Source organism: Tachysurus vachellii, chromosome 1 (assembly GCF_030014155.1).
Source record: "Tachysurus vachellii isolate PV-2020 chromosome 1, HZAU_Pvac_v1, whole genome shotgun sequence".
Taxonomy (NCBI): Eukaryota; Metazoa; Chordata; class Actinopteri; order Siluriformes; family Bagridae; genus Tachysurus; species Tachysurus vachellii.
In genome coordinates, this window is record NC_083460.1 from 24,685,210 (window position 1) to 24,708,660 (window position 23,451).

General features: G+C 38.6%; 1 protein-coding gene across 1 annotated transcript; it reads left to right on the forward strand.

Moving 5' to 3' along the window:
- Positions 1–97: 97 nt before the first annotated feature.
- Positions 98–22,584, forward strand: ly75 (lymphocyte antigen 75). The gene is made up of 35 exons (XM_060879018.1): positions 98–317; positions 1,991–2,359; positions 3,759–3,932; positions 4,599–4,754; positions 5,154–5,267; positions 5,702–5,833; positions 5,924–6,124; positions 6,973–7,127; positions 8,073–8,180; positions 8,284–8,372; positions 8,498–8,667; positions 9,338–9,543; positions 9,620–9,762; positions 10,396–10,477; positions 10,591–10,662; positions 13,767–13,887; positions 14,063–14,098; positions 15,110–15,279; positions 15,368–15,429; positions 15,503–15,579; positions 15,663–15,799; positions 15,883–15,988; positions 16,155–16,297; positions 16,391–16,520; positions 16,607–16,830; positions 16,967–17,126; positions 17,601–17,762; positions 18,115–18,237; positions 18,328–18,513; positions 18,599–18,822; positions 19,150–19,327; positions 19,470–19,628; positions 20,153–20,275; positions 20,395–20,556; positions 21,145–22,584. Exons 1-35 carry the CDS (start codon positions 218–220, stop codon positions 21,318–21,320), a joined length of 5,130 nt encoding a protein of 1,709 aa, XP_060735001.1. The 5' UTR covers positions 98–217; the 3' UTR covers positions 21,321–22,584.
- Positions 22,585–23,451: the final 867 nt, after the last annotated feature.

Here is a 23,451-nt window from a genome sequence, read left to right on the forward strand (position 1 = left end):
GGCTTTCTCTGTTTTGTGACGTATTTGACAGTTGTCCAATCGCGATGCGGCATTTCAGAAGCTAATAACACTAAACAGAATGGTTTATAGCTGCAAGTCATTGGGAGGGGAAGTTCGCCTATGTTGACTTTGACATACTCTGTGAACATACCGGTGGAGCTGTCAGTGTTCGGAAAGTAACGAATGACTTCAGGCAGCAGTGTTTTCCTATGTAACCATGGACTGGGTTGGGCACAGGGTGCTTTGTGCGATATTGTGCCTACTTTTTGGAGAAAGCGCGGTTCACTTTGGAAGTTGCGCCCCGACTGTGAGCACTGGTAAGACCGCATTCCTGCTCGAGGCTGGTCAGACTTTCAAGCACAATATCATCACATATGCTCTTTATTTATGGGTCTATTTCATATCAGTGTTAAGTGAGAAACCTGGTGTTTGTTACTATCTGAAAGCGGCGACATAAACACAGTGTTATTGGCTTCATTTGCCTTTAAACGGACGTCCGTCTTGCTAGTTGTTTAGCTGTGTAACTAGGAAGTCTATTAAAATCTATTACATTAGTTTCTTCTTCTATATATATATATAAAACAGATATATAATACAGATGTGTTCAGTACTTTCAGTTGTTTGTATGTTTAGATTAAACACATCAGCCAAAATCACACTGCACACAATAGTAACGTTGCTCTGTACTACAGTGTATATACAGTATGTATGTGTATATACCTATATTTACATATATACAAATATATATATATATATATATATATATATATATATATATATATATATATATATATACTGTAGTACAACTATTTAGTACGTGTTGTATGCAGGCTCTTTTTAAAACCTATGGTGTAATGTATTTTACTGCTTTCCAGCATGTCTCAAAGAGAAAATGTCACAAAAATTGTTTTTACTTTCTGTATTTTATGTGAAAATATATTTGAACAGCTTTAATCCTTAATAAAGGGAAACATAATCTTTACAAACCCTGCCTTTTTATAATGGTGCTTGGTCTCCACCCAAAAGCTACAAGGCCTGTAATACTCACTCCTGTTTTTCTGCAAGGCAAAATTTGCTTTCAAAACGAAAGTGTTTACAAGAAGGTTATTGCCAAGAGGACGCAATCTTGTACATGTGTGTGTTGACTGAGACACGCTTCAGTTAGAGGTAGTCAACCCTATTGTGGCTTTTGAATTAGATTTTCTTTGATTAAATGCAAATTAAATACAGGTTAATTTTAAGATCTTAAGGTGCGATAGTTAAACAGAGCTCTTAGAGACGGAGATTTGGTTACAGATGTAAAATTTTCACTCTCTGAGGTCACAGCTTTGAAGAAAGAAGTAACGTTTCCTTCTTGCTTTGATATGGTATAAAGTAAGTCCTGTCACCGGAGATGGAGCCTTTATTCTTTAAAGCACATTGATTTTTTTTTTCCATTCACATTTTGCAGTCTGTTAAAAAGCTGGGGTCAGAGTGCAGGGTCAGTCATGTGACTGAGCCCCTGAAGAAAAGAGGGTTGAGGGGGTGTTGATCAAGGGTAGTGCTGAGGCTTGACACTTCATCTACCCTAGAGCCCTCTCCATTGAGACATTTCTGCCCTGGAGGGTCACGTGCGACCTCACAGCTCCAGGGTCCCTAGTTATATTTCCAGGCTCAGTGTACTCCCTGTGTCTATGTTTACATTATCCACGTCGTGTCCCTCTGGGTTTTCTCTGCGTTTTCTAATTTCTTCTCCCTTCCAAAAATATTCCACTAGGTAATGACTTTTAAGTAAAGACATGGGAACTAAACATGGGAATGTGTGTGTGATTGACCGGTGTCCCATACAGAGTATATACTCTCAGCCAGCGTTCCAGAGAGCCACTGTAAATTAGCAAATGAAATGTTCAGGCAAATGTATGGAATGGAATCAGCTCTTTAGGATCGTAACAGTATGATAACAATATAGCTTGATGATATTTTCTCTCTCTCTGTCTCTGTTGTTCCACAGATAACAGCATTTTCTCTATCCAGCATGAAGGCACAGGTAAATGCTTCCTGATTCAGGAAGGCTCTCTGACACTGGGAAACTGTTCATCAGTGACGGCCCAGTCATGGATGTGGGGTTTGGGACATCGTCTCTTCCACACCGGTTTATCCGCCTGCCTGGGATTGGACATTCTTACCAAAACGCTGTCTCTCACCAGCTGTTACAACAACACCATGTTGGAATGGCGCTGCTATGAGGGATATATTATCACCACCTTTCAGATGAAGCTAAGTGTCAATGCCAGCGGTTCTGTGACAGCCAAACGGAACACATCTGATTCCTGGATAAGAGGAGGCACTACAGAGAACATCTGTGAACAGCCGTACCGAAGTAAGAGACGCCAATGCCCAAAAAAGCTCAATTTTAATCACAATTATACAATTACACTGTTTAGATACATTCTTACAAAAGACAAACAGTTTTCAAAAAATATTGGCATCCATAAAGTTAATATTTCTGGGGAAAATAACAGCATGGATTTTATTTCTGTAATAAAGGTTGGAGACACTAATTGAGGAAGCTTGGTGCACTTTTCCCTTGTTTCGGTTCTTGTTTTTGTTGTTTGGTGATATGATTTGGCAAGAACAAAGCTCAGAGGTTTTCTGCCAGAGGAGGAAACAGGTTTTGGTCTGAAATATCTTCTGGAAATTAGCTTAAATTAATGAGACTAAAAATCTTTAGCAGCCAAAAAACAGCCCTTTTCAGAGCCCTTTTTTGCACCCAACATGCGGATTGTACGCATGACCATAACATTTGAATTTGTTTTCATCTAACCACAACTCTAATGCCGATTATAAAGTCATGATGAAGTTTCACTGCAGTATTGTGTAAGATGCCGCCAGGAAGGGCGTCTTTCTAGTATCGCTTTTAACAGCAGATTGTTTTTTTTTTTTTAAATTAACCCTCAGCATAACCGTGCAATTCTGAACCTGTGATCTTTCCATCCAGTTCACTTTTCTTTGTTTATATGTATAGCACAATTAACAATTTCACCAAGTTGATTTACACAAATATATACATTTTAAGTTTTTAAATCAGTTTATCAATAATGAGCACGTTAGTGGTGACGGTGGTGAGGAAAAAACTCCCTGAGACGGTATGAAGAGAAACTTTGATGGGAACCAGACTCAAAAGGGAACATCGTCATCTGGGTGACATCTGGGCTCCTATTTTTACACTGTTCTGATAATTACTCATTTAACGTGTAAATGATTTAGTTTTTTTTAATAAATTTAAATTTACTTTAAAATTCTGGTTGTTTTAGATCATGTTTAGATCATGTATGAGGTGTTTATCAGATAATCAAACCACTACAGTCAAAGTGTTATTTACTGCAGTTATGATGTGTCACATAAAGGTTTTTCAGTTTCTGTGGACTTTTTTGGGGGCATTCTTTTTATCTTTCCCATAAGTATATCACGATGTGGTACAAGTGGCAAGGATCTATTTTCACTTTCGCTTCTTTCAAAATTAACAGAAAACTTTACTTTGATCTGCTTGAATTGTTTGATTGTTTTTGTGGGTTTTGCTCACTTCTGGGAATGACAGCTGCTTGTCTTGCGGTGAATGTTTGGTTCTAAATGTAGCCTTGTTGGTGTTTTAGACGATCACCGTGTTTAACAAACAAAAAAAAAGATGGGTTAGAGAACCAGTTTGAACAGTTATTATACATGCGCATAGAGTTCACTTTCTCTTTAGGAGTTAAACCTGTGTGTGTCTGTGTTCCCAGCCATTCACACTAGCGCTGGTAACTCGAACGGTGCCCCCTGCACCTTCCCCTTCTTATACAATAACTCCTGGCACCACAGCTGCCTCCGTCCTGATGCCTTGCACTCTCTCGCCTGGTGTTCCACAACTGAGAACTATGACAAGGATCTTAAGTGGGGAAACTGTCTGCAGTATGGTGAGCATCCATCCTTCCTTCTTTATCTATTGTGTGTGTGTGTGTGTGTGTGTGTAGATTCTGAAGAGTTAATGATGTTATATTTTTATTTATTTATTTTATTGTTCAAAATTATTTTGAAAGCATGCCAGTAAGCAGGAATATTAGTAATCCTACAATGCTCACTGTTGCTCATTTCTCATTGGCTGGTGAGGATGCGTTAATTCCTAAAATCGGGAGACCTCTATAGAAGCTCCTTAAATCAGTGCTCATTGTATGAAGTGTAGTGACATATAAAAATAACAAACCCAGTGAGCTGCATGATGGTGCAGATAATAGATTTCTGCCCCATGCTACACTCACACATACAGTGACGAAGCAACCAGAGAATAATCATTTTCCCTGTGAGCTTTTGGCGATTTTAGTGATGTGAAAAGTTATACTGAAGTTAGACCTTCATTTCGTGTGATACGATGCAGAATTTTATATCCACATAACCTGTGTAATATATTTGAAGAGGTGAGATAATCAAGTAATAGCAGCAGTCCAATTTAAAGCATTAAATCAAAGAAGGAAGCTCTGTACTGTATATAAAACACACTACACAATGAGAAAATACAAGCTCTAACCCCCTCTCTCTTTCTTTTTTTTCCACTCTATGATTTCATGTTACAATGTCTGGCTCAGAGGAGGGCTGTGGTGCATTATGGGATGACCCCTACAACGGTCAGTGTTACCAGGTGGTTTCAACAGCGATGGCTTCTTGGCACGAGGCACGGGATGCCTGCCGTAGTCAGGGCGGAGATTTGCTCAGCGTGTCCAGTTCTCAAGAGCTGCAGAACTGTAAATATGATTATACACAAACAAACCATTGGAAATTTGTCCATTTTTTTTAAGATTTCGTTTTACAATAGTGCAATGTGTCAGGATAAAAAAGGGGGGGTAGTGAAAATAGAATTTCATATCACAATACATGTGTCACTGTGTGGTTGTGTGTGTAACGATTACAATTTGAACTCCATTCAAATTTAGACTTCATTATTTCTAATTTATTTGTAATTTGTATATTTCTCTTAATTTTTCCCATAAAAATGAAGCTAGACTTTATTCTCTTGTAGTGGCAGAAGTAGTTCTCTGATTGACTAACTCATTGACTAGTATAAAGTTACTCAAGGATGCTTTTGTTCATATTAATCCATTCTGATTGCCACCGAAATAACTCATGTATTTCTGCACCCAAAGTAAAAACAAAAGATTTCCCGGAGCAGTTGTGGATCGGGCTGAACCAGCTGGACTGGGCACAGGGGTGGCAGTGGTCAGATGCATCACCTCTAGTTTACTTCCCATGGGAAGAAGGTATGACAACTGGTTATGTTTGAACACACAGTGTAGGGTTAAGCTGTGTAACACAGCAGTCATTCAGATTATGTTTAAAAATATACTCTACAGTATCTGCCATTGTTCTGGCTAGAGATGGGTCAGTCCTACCATCTCTGTGTAGCGCAAGTGCGTTATTCTCTGGCCTAAAGACAATAGTCCTTTGTTGTCAACAGGGTCACAGCTGATTGTGTGTGTATGTGTGTGTGCGCACATCAGTTTGAACAAATATGCAGCTTGAATAGGACATTTATCCAATTATGCCAATGCATTTCGAGAAGTGGTGGGAGGAACATCTGTCTGCCTGAGACATTTTCATTGTCCATGGTTAATAAAGGCTGCATATGTTCTCGTCCTCTGATTAGCTATGATCACAGCTTAGTTTTGTTATGAATAAACTGTCATGTTTTCAGTCCAGCACACTTGGATGACACCAGAGTGTGGGGTGATGCTCGCCAATCTGCACTTTGGTGGGGAGTCATGTGAGAAGAAGCTGCCGTATATCTGTGAGAAAAAAGATAGCAGCAACCAGACAGAGAGTACAGGTGGGGCAAGAAACGATTCAACCACAGTGTTACATTGTCAAAAGATTTGCTATTTATGGAAGATATTTGTGTTTGTATCTCTGTCTGTAGATAAACAGGTATACAAGGTCACACAGTGTGAGACTGGATGGTTCCCATGGCAGGGTTTTTGCTATAATCTTTATGGAACCCAGCTGGGGGAAAAGAGGAACTACTCAGAGGCACAGCAAGTGTGTGTGGAGAACGGAGCTCAGCTTGCCAGCATCCACAGTCTCGAGGAAATGCATGTGCTCACCATGCATTTTACAGGAAGTAGGCATCAATTCTATGAAGATCATTCCCCAATGTGCTGACATGGCAGGCACTAAATTCCAGGGGTTTCGTTACCACAACGTAAAGTTGGCGTGTTTCCGGAGGTCTTGGAAAAACGGCTTCTTTTAAAAAAAAAAAAAAAAAAAACAACAGCATACTACGAAGGACAAAACAGTCATACAGGTTGATTTATTTTAGAAAACAAATAAACAACCAAAAACTACGGTTTAGGTTTAGGGTTAGGTTTAGGGTTAGATTATCAAATAGGCCACGCCTACCCGATAACGCAATATCTGTTACGCTGAAATAAGTGCCTGCCATACTGATATACCAACAAGCTACAGGTTTTATATTTTAGCAGAACAGCAAAAGAAATAATAATAATAATGTGACAATAAAAAGGAACAATTGGTTTAGAAACTGGCTTATTAATCAAAACACATTTAAAAAAAAAACAGGACTTTAGAAATGCAGTTTATTTCAACACCTCTGTGGTAAATGCCAAAAATCCCCCAACCGAGAAAGTCATTTTTTAGTATTTATCACATTGCTGTAATAAGCTCAAAGGGGCTTCAAGTGGGTGCTGAACCAAAAATAAAAATCAAATTAGCACAGCAGTGTGTAATGCAGCGTAGCCCAAACTAGACAGTGAGTTTATCTGTTTATCAGTACATCTGTTCATTTTCTAGCAGTTGTGAACGATCAGACAGACGGTAGTCTGGTGACTATAAAGTACCTGTGAAACCTGAGCAACAAATACATAAGACTCCAAGACTGCAAATCATATCATAATCATATCATAATATGAGAACGAGAAGGAACCTGACTGATGTATTTGTGTTCTCCAGAGGCTCTGAACCCGTGGATAGGTTTAAAAGTCGAGAGCGACACAGAACTCTTTAAGTGGGAAGACGGAACGGAAGCGTCATTTACCTACTGGGCACGTAATCAACCAGCAGTGCTGAAGCCCAACACCACAAACTGTGTGGTCCTCTCCGATTTGGTATGTGGTTCTAGTGTAAATAATATTTAGTGTTTGCATTTCTATAATTGTACATAAGCTACACACACACACACACACACACACACACACACACACTCAATTTTTATGAGAACATAAAGTCCATTTCAGATAAACTACTAGTTGAAATGTCTTGGTGTACCACTACACAGTTTTTCTCCACCATGTTATAGCCTTGCTATAATTAATCATTCAAACTGAAAGTTGACCTAATTTCCCTCTTACTCAGGCACAGAGATAAAATGCAGAGCAATGTTTCTTTTTACTATGAAACTAGGGTTGAAAAAAACAAAAAGCTGCACATCAGTATGTTAGTTGTGAGACCTGGGGTTTTTACACACAACAGTCTTTAGAGTTTACACAAAATAGAGCGAAAGAAACAAAAAACACCCTGAGGGACCTATAGGCTCTTGATCCGATGTATTGTGCATTCTAGGATGCTTTTTAGTGCACCGCAGTTGTAAATAATGATTATATGAGTTACTATATCTTTTCTGGCAGCTTAAATTGATCTGATCATGTGTGTGTGCACAAGTATGTGTGTGCGCGAGTGTGTGTGTGAGTGTTGTAATAAGCTTATAATAAAGCAGATATGTGATTTATTAAACCTATTCATATGCATTTGTCCTGATCTTAAGCTTGTTCTTGTGGTACATTTTTTTAATTTTGTATTATTAATTCTAATTATTAAAAGTATTGTATATGTATAGATATAGTTAAAGACTTTTGTAATGTTTAAATACATTTAAACATTTAGACTGAATAATCTATTTGATTTATAGTGATCTACTTCTAAAAAAAATTTGCCCATATTTATGTTACAAATAAAAGTCCTAATTTTAATACAGGATTTGTTGCAGTCTGTGTTCATAACGTCATATTTTAAAAATACAGTACTAATCATTTTTTCATCTTCCACCCTCTCAGATACATTCTTGGTCTGTAGATTCTTGCACTGCACTGAAGTCCTTTCTGTGTAAGAAAACCGGCAAGGTGAATGAGAGCGCAACAGAAAATAGCTGCCCACAAGACGGGGTAAGGCCTTGTTTTGCACTTTGCTCCTATGTATTGTTTTTGAAGATCTAAGAAGCGTCACCAAAGATAACATGTAAACTCCTTTCTCTGTCATCGTCCACAGGATTGGAGAAGGTATAAAAATTCGTGTTATAAACTTGACACTCGGAAAGTCTCTTATAAGAACAGCTGCAAAATCATCGTTAATGACAGGTAATTGTTCAGCTAGGTGTGAAATAATTTGATGTCATCTCTTAAACAGTTCAATAAAATGTCTGTATATATTTCTCACTCTCTCATGCACATACACATACACACACATTCTCTTCCTTGTTTAGATTTGAGCAGGCTTTCATTAACAGTCTGCTGAAGGAGCATGTAAGCAGTGAGCATCAGTATTTCTGGACTGGGCTTCAGGACACTAAAGGCACAGGAGAGTTCCAGTGGTTCAGTCAGGATGGACAAGCAAGCAAAATCTCATATACTAATTGGAAATGGGGAGAACCAGGTTGAGTACACGTTAAAGGAGCTTTATGTGTTTTGTAGAGCATTTGATGAAATTTTGTGATGAAAGTATTGATAATGACCTACCCTAAAACTGACCCCATCCCCTTCGGTTAAAACTACATATGTAAGCCACTCAGAACCCCGGGGTAAGACGAGACCTTCTAATTTAGACTCAGCACTCAGTAACTTTTCATAATGAAACTTACAAGCTCATCATGTTCTGCTCTGATTAGCATATGCTCACACACACACATTTTTTTAGTTAGTGTTATTTCACACAAATGTTTCTATCTTCAATGTAAATGAGGATATTAAACCACTTTCTTCTCACTGAGATGCCCCAAGTGCTTGTTCATAAGCATCTAAAATTTGAAAGTGTTTATCTTCAACCGCTGAAATTCTGTGTAAAGTTATATACAGAAGAAAAAACACATGCATCCTGACTCATTTTATATCAGACTTGTGTGACGATAAAATCATTCATTTGTTGACACCGATTGAAAAATCGACGGCTTTCAGTTCACAAGCAGAGTGGAACATTAGTGTACCGGCAAAAAGGGTTAAACTGTATACTAACAACTAAAAGCTACTGTATATTGTTTATGGATAATTTGTGTACTTCTGAGCATATAGAGATTGGCAGCTATGATGTGTGTGTGTGTGTGTTACAGTGAAAATAGGCGGCTGTGCGGTGATGTCGACGAGCCCAATGGGTCAGTGGTCGGTTGAAAACTGCACTGAGTTTAAAGCTGGTAGTATCTGTAAGAGTCCCATTGCTTCTGAACCTCCCACCCCAACATCACCAGCAGACCCTAACCCCAATGCCACCTGCCCTCAAGGATGGGTTTCCCGAATTGGAATGAAGTATTGTTACAAGGTGTGTGTCTCTCTCTCTCTCTGCACCTTTGTGAGAATCGCACATCAGTTACGTCATGCTGTTTGTGCACATGTAGGTGTTCAACGAGGAGCGAGTGAGTCGTAAGCGCTCGTGGGAGGAGGCCGAGCAGTTTTGCGAAGCGCTTGGAGCTCATCTACCCAGTTTCACTGAGCATGAGGAGATGAATTTCCTCCATGACATTATGAGAGACTCTGTTAGGTAAATATACAATCACACAAAACACAGACATCTGGGCTTGTGTTCAGTAAGTCTCTCTGATTAGAAAACTAAACATAAATGCTTTTGGTGGTATACATTTGAGTTAAGAAAGTGTGTAGACCTCTTCACTTTTTACACACTTTTTTTAAATTGTGTTATAGACTCTATTCTAGAGAGTGGTGATTAACATGAAAGTACCAGAAATTTTTAGAATTTGTAGTTTTTCAGAAGTATTTGCCTTCCTAGGGCCAATATATTCATAGAAAACTTTAAAAAATAACAAAAATGTTCAGACATATTTTCACACAAACCCAGTTCTGCTCTCTGTAATGCCCCAAGTGTTTGTTCATAATCAGCTAAAATTTCACACTGTTCAACCACATCTTCAACCACTAAAATTCTGTGTACTGTAACAAAGGAAAAAACAAATGTCTCACACTGAAAGCCAGCAGCGCCCTGACACATTTCATATCATATCGTATGGGGATGAGGGATGTGGTAGATCAGTGGTTAAGGTGTTCGAATACTGAAATAAAAATGTAAGTCACTCTGGATAAGAGTGTCTGCTAAATGCTGTAAATGTAAATATCATTTCATATGACATGCCTGATGTAAATGTTTTATGTTGTACAGTGATGATCGCTACTTCTGGGTTGGCTTAAATCGGCGAAATCCCAACAACGACAACCGATGGGAGTGGAGCGACGGGCAGCCTGTGAGTTACTAATAACACTAATAACTGCTTTCTGAATAGAATTTTTAACTAGTAGTCATGTAGTGCTTTCTATTCTGACAGTCTATGACCTGTCTCAACTGCTCTGTTTTCAGGTGTCCATGAAGATCTTTCCAGAAGAGTTCCATGAAGATGATGAGTATAACCGAGACTGCACTGCATTTAAGGTGAATTAAATCTAATAAATCTAAGAAGTATAGTACATCAGAACATTAGTATAGATGAGCAGAGACAACTGAGCTTAACCCCGGGTTATCATCGTTCTGAACTTGTCATTTAGAAGCAAGATTGGCACTGCTCTGTACCTTCGGGTTATAAAATGCAGTGTTAACTCCACGTTTCACTGCCATGGTGAAATGATACGGTGTCAAAAACAGCTCTGTCTCATCAGTAGTCAAAACACTGAACGTCACAGAAGTGCATGCCTTCGTATAGTAAACTTAAACAACTATGTGACAAACTTAAAATGGACCAAAAAAGATTAGAAAGGTGTGAATGGTAACAACCTGATTCTTACTGTATCTGTCTTGACACTGATAACAACAGTCAGCCTCCTATTTTTTCTTTCTTTCTTGAAAGTAAGAAAAACTTGCTTGTCATGTTCTAAAGAAACTGAATAAGCAGAATAGTAGTGTCAGTAATCTTTAATTATCCAGGATAAAAACTCATTGAGATATTCATTTTATTCCTTTATTTATTTTAAACCTTCGGCTGCTTCCTGGTCGGGGTCGCCACAGCGGATCACGTGGGCTTCATATTAGATTTGGCACAGGTTTTATGCCGGATGTCCTTCCTGACTTCCATTTTTATCCAGGCTTGGGACCGGCACTGAACGTTAACTCTTCGGTAGCTGGGTTAGCTCCCTGCCTGGGAATTGAACCCGGGCCACGGCAATGAGAGCGGATGATCCTGCCGCTGGACCAACGGGGCTCTAAAAACTCATCTAGATAAAATCTCTTTTATAAGAGTGACCTGGCCTAGAAGGCAGCAAAATACACAACAAAATGTAAAGCCACAGCAACAATAAATACAACATAAAAATAGCATTAAAATACCTACACACGTGGACAAAATTGTTGGTACCCTTCGGTCAATGAAAGAAGAACTCACAATGGTCACAGAAAAAACTTTAATCTGACAAAAGTAATAATAAATAAAAATTCTATGAATGTTAACCAGTGAAAGTCAGACATTGCTTTTCAACCATGCTTCAACAGAATTATTTAAAAAAATAAACTCATGGAACAGGCCTAGACAAAAATGATGGTACCCCTAGAAAAGACTGAAAATAATGTGACCAAAGGGACATGTTAATTCAAGGTGTGTCCACTAATTAGCATCACAGGTGTCTACAAACTTGTAATCAGTCAGTGGGCCTATATATAGTGCTCCAGGTCGTCACTGTGTTGTCTGGTAACATGGTGTGTACCACACTCAACATGGACCAGAGGAAGCGAAGGAAAGAGTTGTCTCAGGAGATTAGAAAGAAAATTATAGACAAGCATGATAAAGGTAAAGGCTATAAGACCATCTCCAAGCAGCTAGATGTTCCTGAGACTACAGTTGCACATATTATTCAGAAAGTTAAGATCCATGGGACTGTAGCCAACCTCCCTGGACGTGGCCGCAGGAGGAAAATTGATGACAAATCAAAGAGACGGATAATCCGAATGGTAACAAAAGGGCCCAGAAAGACTTCTAAAGAGATCCAAGGTGAACTTCATGCTCAAGGAACATCAGTGTCAGATCACACCATCCGTCGTTGTTTGAGCCAAAGTGGACTACATGGGAGACGACCAAGGAGGACACCATTGTTGAAAACAAATCATAAAAAAGCTAGACTGGAATATGCCAAACTACATGTTGACAAGCCACGAAGCTTCAGGGAGAACGTCCTATGAACAGAGGAGACAAAAATTGAACTTTTTGCCAAGGCACATCATGTTCACAGATGGAAAAATGAAGCATATCAAGAAAAGAACACTGTTCCTACTGTGAAACATGGAGGAGGCTCTGTTATGTTCTGGGGCTGCTTTGCTGCATCTGGCACAGGGTGTCTTGAATCTGTGCAGGGTACAATGTAATCTGAAGACTATCAAGGGATTCTAGAGAGAAATGTGCTGGCCAGTGTCAGAAAGCTTGGTCTCAGTCGCAGGTCATGGGTCTTGCAACAGGACAATGACCCAAAACACTCAAGAATGACTAAGAGGAAAACATTGGACTATTCTAAAGTGGCCTTCTATGAGCCCTGACCTCAATCCTATTGAGCATCTTTGGAAGGAGCTGAAACATGCCGTCTGGAAAAGACACCCTTCAAATCGGAAACAACTGGAGAAGTTTGCTCATGAGGAGTGGGCCAAAATACCTGCTGAGAGGTGCAGAAGTCTCATTGACAGTTACAGGAATCGTCTGATTGCAGTGATTGCCTCAAAAGGTTGTGCAACAAAATATTAAGTTAGGGGTACCATCATTTTTGTCTAGGCCTGTTCAGTTTTTTTTTTTTTTTTTTTTAAATAATTCCATTGAAACATGGTTGAAAAGCAATGTCTGACTTTCATTGGTTAACATTTCATAGGATTTATTTATTCTTTTATTACTTTTGTCAGATTAAAGTTTTTTCTGTGACCATTGTGAGTTTTTCTTTCATTGACCGAAGGGTACCAACAATTTTGTCCACTTGTGTGTATATAATAATATACAATCAAATGTCACAGAAATATCTATTCTTCCAGTGGTACATCCATAAATTCCACCATTGAAGGAAGGCAGTCAGTTTTGAAATGTCCGTGTAAGTTCTTCCACATTGATAAGGCAATGAAGTTAAAATCGTTTTTGCTCAGCTCGGGCCAAAGATCGTAATGCTCATTTTTTGACAGGAATAATAGATGACAAATTAATAAGTAACAATCCACATCTTCATTTATAAATAAAACAGTACCTGTGTAAGAACCATCGTATGTTTGTAGGTGGAAATTTAGCCTTAGTATAAGAGAAGGGTGATGACTTTCATAAACAGACGTCAAAGCTGCTTAATAAACATCTAAATGTCTACTTGCACTTCGTTTATGTGGCGTGTCGACCAATCGTTTGTTACTAGAGAACATTAAGCTTATCAATGCGACCTTGTGATTTCATTTACAGAAAGAAAATGAGTCCAGTCTTTGGACCTATTAGATTAGAGATCTCAGCAGTGCTGGGGGGGAGAAAAAGCACAGTCACTGTCCAGTCCTTGATTATTACACATGCTGTGTGTCTGTGTTTTTCTAACTAGTCACTAAGGAAACGGTACATACTGCTGTTCATATTCCTGACTGCTGAAGGTCCTAATCAGTTTTACCCCCGAGCCTTTCACTGTGATGCTAAGCTGGAGTGGGTGTGTCAGATCCCACGAGGTAAGCCACGCCCAAACATCGAAGGCGTTTACAGTATATTGTACATGTAATTCTGTCACAAGATTCTTGCTCTGTCTAGCAGAGCTGTTTTAAATCTGTTTGGAATCAGATAACAAAATAAACAAACAAATAGCTCGTTCAGATTTAATGAATTGTTTTGTTGTATGTGTTCCAGGACAAACCCCAAAAAATCCTGAATGGTATAATCCAGGTGAAGTTTAACAATTTCTTACTTCTCATGGATCTTGCACTGCTTATGGAAGTATTTTCTGGACAAGTTTTAAAAGTAATTGCAAAGTGTTTTTGTGTATGCATAAATTGTGACCTCTTTCAAATGAAATATAAATCACGTTTTACCAGAACAGGAACGTCTCACTCAATAGAAGTTGCTATATAGCATAGGTTTTGTTTTTCAATGACTTGCACAGAAGGATTCCTGTCAATCAATGCTGGGGGCGGGAGTATACTATGGGGCGTGTTTGTGTTTTAAATTGAAGTCATTCATAGTAGACAACTAAAAGGATCTGTTTCCTCAGTTGGACAATTTCCTCAGTTCCCCTTGAAGTATTTCATGTTAAAATGATCCTTACTTTATTTAAAATTATTTTGTCTGCACTCCAAACTGTACAGTTTACTAATAAAAAATGCATTGCTGATAATTAAGTTAGTTAATAAGTGACCCAGTAAATAATTTTCTTGTTAAACCCCGGAATATTTTTTGAATGTAATATATGGTTTTGTATTTGAAATTTGTTGAGACACTGTTTCATGTATTTTGTCATCACACTCGTGTTAGTAAGTTTTGGACAGATTTGGCTTGATGTATAATTGTTATTATTAGCCCAATAATATTAACCAAAATGTTGTACAAAACAAAATATTATACACAAAACAAAATAATGATATCTTTTTATTTTTATTTTTTATTTTTGTTGAATATCATGTACAGAAAAGTACATATAGCAAAACCAAGGTATATGTATACACTCCTAACATACACTAACCCAAGAAAGTGAATTGCTTTGCCATGTCCAGGTCATAAATCATGGATATTTGTAATGCAATTGAAACAGACTTTCAATTTCAGCTTTTCTGCATATTTTACGTTCATGTAAACAAAAATGCAAATTACTGCTCAATTATCCAGAAAATACTCCCATACATGTTCCTTTGCGGAAGCTGATTTTAGCGTAACGTGTATATTCTTTTCTCTGCACTGCAGACGGACACCATGAGACCTCGGTGTTTATGGATGAACAGGAGTTCTGGTTTGTAAACCAGCCGAGGTTGTCCTTCGAAGAGGCAAGCATGTACTGCAGCAGTAACAATAGCAAACTAGCCACACCTCTGTCTTTCAACACAGCCAGACATCTGCACGAACATCTGTATAAGGTATGGCTACACGTCTCTACAACCTCATGCCCCACACACAGTAAAATATCTGAAGCATCTAGCGTCGGTTGTTTTTCTTGTTTTGAAGCATGCTGGAATGGAGAACTGGTGGGTGGACCTTCGTGAACCTGGTCCTCTTGTTCCCATAAGGTGAATTGTTGAATCCAATGCAGACCAATTTAGAACAGCTGAGATGGTACCGAACTAATCACTGTGTTTTCAGGCTCGCTCGTCTGCACGTCTATCACTCTGTGTTCTTGGGAAGATGCACTTCACTTAGCCCTGGATCCTTCACTCCAGGTACAACAGTAAATATGCCACTTTAGTGTAACCCTTTATTTTTCTCAATTAAAATATCTTCTATTAACACCCATAATGTACAGATTTCCGTATAAGATGTGACACCAGACTGCCTTTTGTGTGCGAGACATTAAACGTCACATCCTCAGAAAATGACACGCCAGAGCACCACCCCTCCGGCAAGCCTTGCGAGCCTGGCACGTTTACCTTCAGAGACAAGGTTTGCCAATGATCTGCTCTGAATCATGGACTCGTTCGACCACTCACAGCTACCGCTTCATATTATGTGTTTGTATTTTACAGTGTTACACAATGACCAAGCCTCAGTTCATGAGTTTCAAATCAGCTAATGAGGTCTGTCAGACTCTGAGGGGAAGTCTCCCGTCCATTCGAGACCAAGCTGAACAGGGTGAGTTTGGAAGAGCAGCTCATCATCATCAAAATAAAATTGGATCAATTTGTTATATGAGCTGGCTATATTGCAAGACACTACAGTACAGTATACAAATCCTGGCAACAAGGTTCTTCCATCATTTTTTTTCTTTTCCATTTTCCATGCTTGATTCTGTCTACAGACTTCATCACCACCCTGCTGCCAGGCAAACCAAAAAAACTTTGGATTGGTTTTAGAGACAGTCAGTGGGTGGACAAGACGCCTGTGAAGTACCACAACTTTAACCCACTGATCCATGGCCAGCTGCGTCTTTTGTATGCCAATGCAAGTGTTGCTCTGTTTCACATTAGATACAATACCAGTAACGGTTACATTAAAAAGAAATGTTGACTATACCCAATTTGTGTTTTTGTGTAGTTGTTTGAGCAGGAAGGCAGGGAGCTGTGTGCCTATATGTTTAATGATCCCCATTCAGACATGCTGGGCACTTGGGACTACACTTCCTGCTCTGATGAACAGAGCGTTGCTATCTGCCAGCATTATGCAGGTCTATATCTATAAATTTGTATGTCTTTTCCCTTTTTATAAACTATGATTCAGTTAGTAAAATGTATTTATTTTTTTATGGTTCAGATAAGCAGGAGGACCCTGTGGTGGAAGAGGGTGAGTTCCAAGCCAACAATAAAACATTTAAGATGGTACTGAAGGAGAGCGTGACCTGGTACGAAGCGCTGGATTTATGTAAGAAGAATGGCATGGACTTGGCTAGCGTGGCTGATGCATACCAACAAGCTGTGCTCACTGTACACGTCAGCAAAGCTCGTTCTCCACTCTGGATCGGACTGTACAGTGAAAATGTAAAAGTCTCCTACTTGTGCATATACACGCATACAAACACTGCACTTCATTGTGGCTGAAAAAGTGGTGAGACATCACTAGGAATGGAAATGGTTCTAATATTTCAGGCTTGTTCTATTGCTGTGTTTTTCCCAGGATGAGCTGTACCAGTGGACAGATCACAGTCACACGGTGTTTAGCCGCTGGGGCCCAGAGGAAGCTGTAGGGCGATGTGTTTATCTGGACATTGATGGTTACTGGAAGGCTACAGAATGTGGGGAAAAGCTAAAAGGGGCTATCTGTCACCTGCCACAAGGTCTGAACATTTCAAATGCTTGCTGTTCTACAGTTAATAGACTTGCAATTGGAGTCAATAAAATGTGCTGAATAATTGGCTTTTGCTAGTTAAGTGGATTTAAGTCAGGAATTGATGCGTTATAGAACGAATCAAATGCGTAAATTATATAGGGGCCATTGTGATTTGGTGGTTAGCATGTTTTTTATCACACCTTCAGGGTTGTGGTTGGATTCCTACCTCAGCCCACTGTGTGGGGTTTCCAGTTGTTCCCATGCTTAGTGGTTTCATGCAGGTACTCTGGTTTCCTCCTCCAGACCAAAGAAATGCATTATAAGATGCTTACCATCATGTCCTGTGATGAGTTGGCACCCCATCCAGGTTTCCCCCATCTTATGTCCCTAGTCCCCTGGGATCAACGCCATGTTTCTAATGACTCTGTGTAGGATAAGCCATATGCATCATCATTTACACTTTTTTTTTTAAATAATCTAGATAACAACAACATGCCTTCAGAAGACACGAAAACATGTCCACACGAGAGCAACGGACCCAACTGGATCCCATTCAAAAACAACTGCTACACGTTTCTGCTGCAGGGAATAAGATGGCAAGACCACGACAACAACAAAGAGCAGCAGACGTGCCGACATCTTGGTACGGGCCAATACTGAGTCAATATTTATTTTCCCAAATGAGCATTTTATTGATATTCACTAACCACTTACACTCAACAACTGACCACCAATACTCTATATTAGATAATGAATCAGCATGTCCATGCTTCTGAGTGGCACAACAGAAAAGCATTTGTCTGTAGTTTGAATCCTGATGATGCCACAGCTATCCGAGGCCAGGAGCCTATAAAGCAAAATTGGCCGTGCTCCCCTAGTGGAAGGGGTATTATTATATTTTCCCCATGTTCTCCATGATCTCTATGGGGAGATTCTGCAGATTGTTTCATTTATGTTAAAGAACTATTAGTGATTTGTGTTTTTTCTGACCTCAGTTGGAAAGGGTGACATTCTGACCATCCGGCATGAGGAGGAGAATGAATTCATTAAGACGCAGCTTCAGCCTTTTAAAGACCTGGCATCGTTTGTGTGGTTGGGGATGTACAGAGACAAAAAAGGTACTTGTCATAATCTTTTCTGCTTTTATCAGGTTCTTAACTCTCAAACAACTTTTATAGATAATTGATTGTACTTTTGTTGTTTTGTAGAGGGGAAACTGAAATGGTATGATGATACCAACATTCAGTATTCCAACTGGAAAAAGGGAAGACCGACAGCCACAAATCCCTTCATGGCTGGTCTCAGTCTGTCTGGAGAATGGTACCTGTTTGAGCAGGAAATCCTTTTTAAACATTTCAAGCAGAGGACCATTGTGGTTTGCAAAATTGAAAATGGTAAGTCATAACTTCAGAACAGTCTGAGTACAAGTCTTCAGACTACCATAGAGCCATTTTCAGAAGCTGTTTATTTCTCTTTAAGATCCCAAAGACGAGTACCGCAAGGAGCCAACTGATGTGACGACTCCAACTGGTTATAGCTTCCGCTTGGTTACGAAGAAGTTAAACTGGTATCAGGCCCTGCAGGAATGCAGCAGTGATGGTGGCCATCTTGTTAGCATTCACAATGAAACATCCAACAGAGATATGGCACTGATTGCTAAACGTGATGGATTTCCTCTCTGGATTGGTCTTTCCAGGTTGGATGTAAGTAAACTGGACTAGTGTTTGCTTTTCATTTTCAGTAGATGGTTGTGTGCGGAGTGTGCTGTGTGAGCTCTCCAAGTGCTTTAGGGGTTTCTTCCCCCAGTCTAATGACATGTACTGTAGGCTGTCTGGAATGTCTAAATAGTCTGTAGTCCAGTGTGAGATTGTACCTTGTGATGGGTTGGTACCCCATACAGTGTGTCTCCTGGAATAGACTCCAGGTTCCCTGTGACTGTGTAGGATAAGCAGTACAGAGGATGATGGATGGATGGATTGAACTTTTCATTTCACATAAGATTTTAACAGTAGTCTTGGATATCCCTTTAGTTCAGTTGGCCTTACGAGTGGTCAGATGGGACGGCGTTGTACTTCCACCCTGAAGGGTTTCTGAGTACAGACTCTGTTTCAGAAGAAAAATGTGTCTACATGGACTCTAAAGGCAGCTGGACTGCAGTCAACTGCTTTGCTGTGATGGAGGGTGCCATTTGCTACAACAGCAAACAAAGTAAAATACACACATACATGCATTATACCGACAGAACTGCTTCTCTTTCTTTAAAATCCATGGCGCTCACTAGATTCTGGTGGCATGAATAAGCAGATGAGTGTATATACCCATATGTATTTTTTTTTATATCTTTTATCAGAGTCTCAGATCGCTGCTCAGTCCAGTGTTAACTGCCCTGAGAGTAATGGAGAGGTTTCATGGATCCAGTATAAAGACAGTTGTTACGCCATTGTCATGACCATGTCCAACTACACGGTTTTCTCCAACGAGCACGCAAAAAATATTTGTAGGGAACTGGGTATGTATTTGCATCTTAAATTCTGGCTTGAAAGGCATTTACAGGAGCTACTCTATGAGTTTTCAGATGAATTGCTAATGTTTGATGCACAGTCACCTGAAAATTTTAGTTCTTCATGATGTTCCTCAGATCCTCATGTGTGGCTCAAACACCCCAAAACTATCATGCCATCTTAATTTTAACAACATATAGTTTGACCAAATTACAAATGCAAATAGCTTCCTGTTCACTATGAGTAACTGTATGTAGTTACTGTGATCATTGGAACGCTATTAATGATTTATAGCTCTTTAACCCTTTTCACCAGTACACTGAGATTCCAGTGAGTCTCAGGTAAAAGATTTTATAAGGGTTAAAGATATATCACTTTTAGGGCACATACTTTTTTGTTTTAAAATATTTTATTGCTCTCGATTGTACTGTCTATATACAATTGTGAATTTCTTCTCATTTAAAATGGAAAAATACTGTCTAAAATGTTACTTTTGTCAGTATCTAATTGTATAACTTTGTGTGATTTCTAGGACCCAACTCTCAGATTTTGACCATTAAGAGTAGGGAAGAGAATGATTTTGTCACACGACACGTTGCTGAAAACCCTCTTGCCACCTCCCGTGTTTGGCTGGGGCTAGGAACAATCTACAAAGGTATACCACCAGTTTAAAAAAGCACTGAAATAGAAAGCACTATTTTATCTATAGTTAATATTGCTTTGAATAAATGTACATTTTCATGTCATTATTTGTTTAAACTGTTAAACTCACAGATAAACCTGCTGAATGGATGGATGGTAGTGAGGTAGACTTCTCCAACTGGGCCCACTTTCAGCCCAACCCTGGCTGTGCTGTCCTGGTGTCCATGAACGGAACATGGAGCACAGTGAGCTGCACCGGAAGCCACAACCGCGTCGTCTGCAAGGCACCTGCCAGTGAGTCGCACGCACTAGGGCTTCTCCCCTTCAGCTGAAAGTTGCATGTTCACATAAACGTTAACAACACTGATTATAATTCATAGAAAGTATCTTATTACAGAACTGGTGAATTCTTAAATCTGAGAAAGGTCCAAAGGTTTTCATTTTTTTTCGGTAACTGTAGCTGTGATCGTGGTAGTGATCAGCATAGATAGTTTCTATGGTGCCCATCCTATGGTGCCGGTGCCCATCCTGTACCAGACCCCATGCCCACCCCGACACCACCCTCCCACTGTCTTCCCACCTCCCCATAGTTGAAACTGTTGATATGATGAATTTGTGAGAAGATAAGAGGCCTTTTTGGGAGGAGACTTCAGTGCTAATACTTTGTAACAGTTAGAGGTGAAGCTGTAGGTTCGCAATAAATAAATAAATGCAATAAATAAAATAAATCTTTTTAACGTACCACTTGTTAGTAATAGATCAGGAACTTGTAAGTATAAGCCATCTTAAACTATTACTACTTAAACATTTTTTATAAAGATTCACCATTATATGCATTATATTTTTTGCCCTGGATTAATCTTCTTTCTTTTCTCATTTCAGAATCACACAGTAGTCCTGTGGCCTTGGTTTTCTTCCTCATCGTGCTGCTTTGTATCTTTGCACTCGTGATCTTCATTGTGTATAAAAGGACACGGCATCGCTACTTCTCTACCGTACGTTACCGGAGGAACTATGATGAAGCAGACAGTGCTAGTATGATTGCAGAGACAGACTGAACATGGTACTGCATGCGGTCAGTGAACAGCAATGAAGCAAAATCAGGTTCCTGTGCCTTTCAGTGTTAGGAGTTGAAAAGTGTATTACACCAATATGAAAACTGATCAGCAGACAACAGCTGCAGGGTTTGTAATTAATATACTAAAGGAATGACAAATGATTTTGTACATATGCGTAAACATGCCGGTTTGTTTTTAGTTAAACTTCCTTAATGACTTTTGTATGTTTGTGTGTTTTAATGAGAAGACTCTCCAACATTCCACATCGATATTCTTTTGTTTGTTTTTGTTTTCTGTGACATCATTGGATTTTAAGCTTGACCTTTCTTTTACGCATTTCTTCTGACCAGTAATTAATTGCACTTTGTGAAAATGCCAAACTGGGATCATTTTAAAGGTTTAATGGCTTTATTATTTCATGTGTTTTTTCTCTTCACTTAAGTAAGCAAGTGTTCTTCCTACAAATTCTTTACACCTGTTCGGTAAAAAATCAAACTACTGTGCCTCCAGTTCAGACGTGCTCTTACTGTTTTAGTGCTGGCTCTGCTTTAATCACTGTTTACTTTAACTCAGTGACTCTGTAAATCTGGCGAACTATTCTATATGACTAAATGTAGGCCACACGTGATTAGGCCCAACTTCAGTTTGCGCATCTAAATACTTATTACAAAAGTGTGTTACATGTGTTTATCATGCACATTGTAACTGTCCACTCACAGCTCACTAGTTGCATGTTACACATAATACAGCTATAATTTTAAATGTCTATTAGGGGTATTTACAGCACCACAAGTCCATAAAATGTCTCATTACACTGTGGAATAAGATGAATGTGTAGGATGCCTTTATATATCTGGCCTAACAGAGTTTACCTCTATTATTCTTTGCACTCAAACTACTGACATGTACTGCACTTTAAATTTGTTTTCTTGTTGAATGCTTACAAATTCAAGCACAACATATGGGTGTTTTTATAAAGATTTTCTTGCGAAAATATGCAGAAATGGCACTCGGACAAGCACAGGGATGGATGTTGTATATGATCTGTAAATATCTTTTAGGCTTTTCGTATCCTTTAATTTCCTTTTAGATGTAATAAACCAAAGAGGCTTCTGAAATCACAAATCTGATGTGATCCTGCTCAGGTGACTTCCAAGTCCAACTGACTTGATTGATATATTAACTAAAATGAATGGCAAATTGTTCTACTTTGAAGTGCTCATTTTGTTAATCAAACTCATTCAATAAAATGCTGTCTCCATGGTCGGATGTGTTGAAGCTTGCTTTCTGTTGTGCTCATACATTTTCAGGATTAGTGGAACAGACAGTGTTTTACCAGATTGCTGAAAATGGTTTTGAATATTTGTGTGCCTATAAACAGGAGAGATTTATTATAGTTCAGCTTTTAACCCCAAGAGGGCGGTACTGACCGATAAATATGACAATGTTAAAAAGTTCTCATTTTAATTTAATTTAGCTTTATAATGAAATTTGTTGCCTTTTTATTATGGGAATAAATCTGATGCCAATGCAACAATAAAAAAAATGTATGTTTAAAAATGAGCATGTACAGTGAACTATTAAATTGCTCGTGCGCATAAATCATTTAATAAACTAAAAGGCAATTATATTGAACTGACGTTTTATAAATTAAGTGATATTTTAAAATTAATTTTGAAATTAAATTTTAATTACCTTTTTATATTTTGATTTATTTAATTAAATTGTTATTAATTTTATAAAAATTTATTTTATAATACAATTTTATTTTATAAAAAAAAATACTTTATAAAAATTACATTTTAACAAAGTTACATTTTCAAATTAATTTTGTTAATCTGCAACAAGTTGTGATGGGTATACCAGGCCTTTTCAGTGAATCAGATTCGGCTCAACTCTATTAGAAGAGTCGACACTTACGGAAAGAGGATATCTAGTAGTTTTTAATCTAAGATAGCTGATAGATTAATAGAATCTTACTGTACCTTACTTTGCATTAAGTTATATAACATCTGCTTAAATAATTGTTAAGGTACAGCTAACTAGTACATTCAGCATCCTTGTATGTTATTGTACCTGCTGTGTCCGAGATTCATTTCCGTTTATACTTATTACTGATAATAAACAAGTT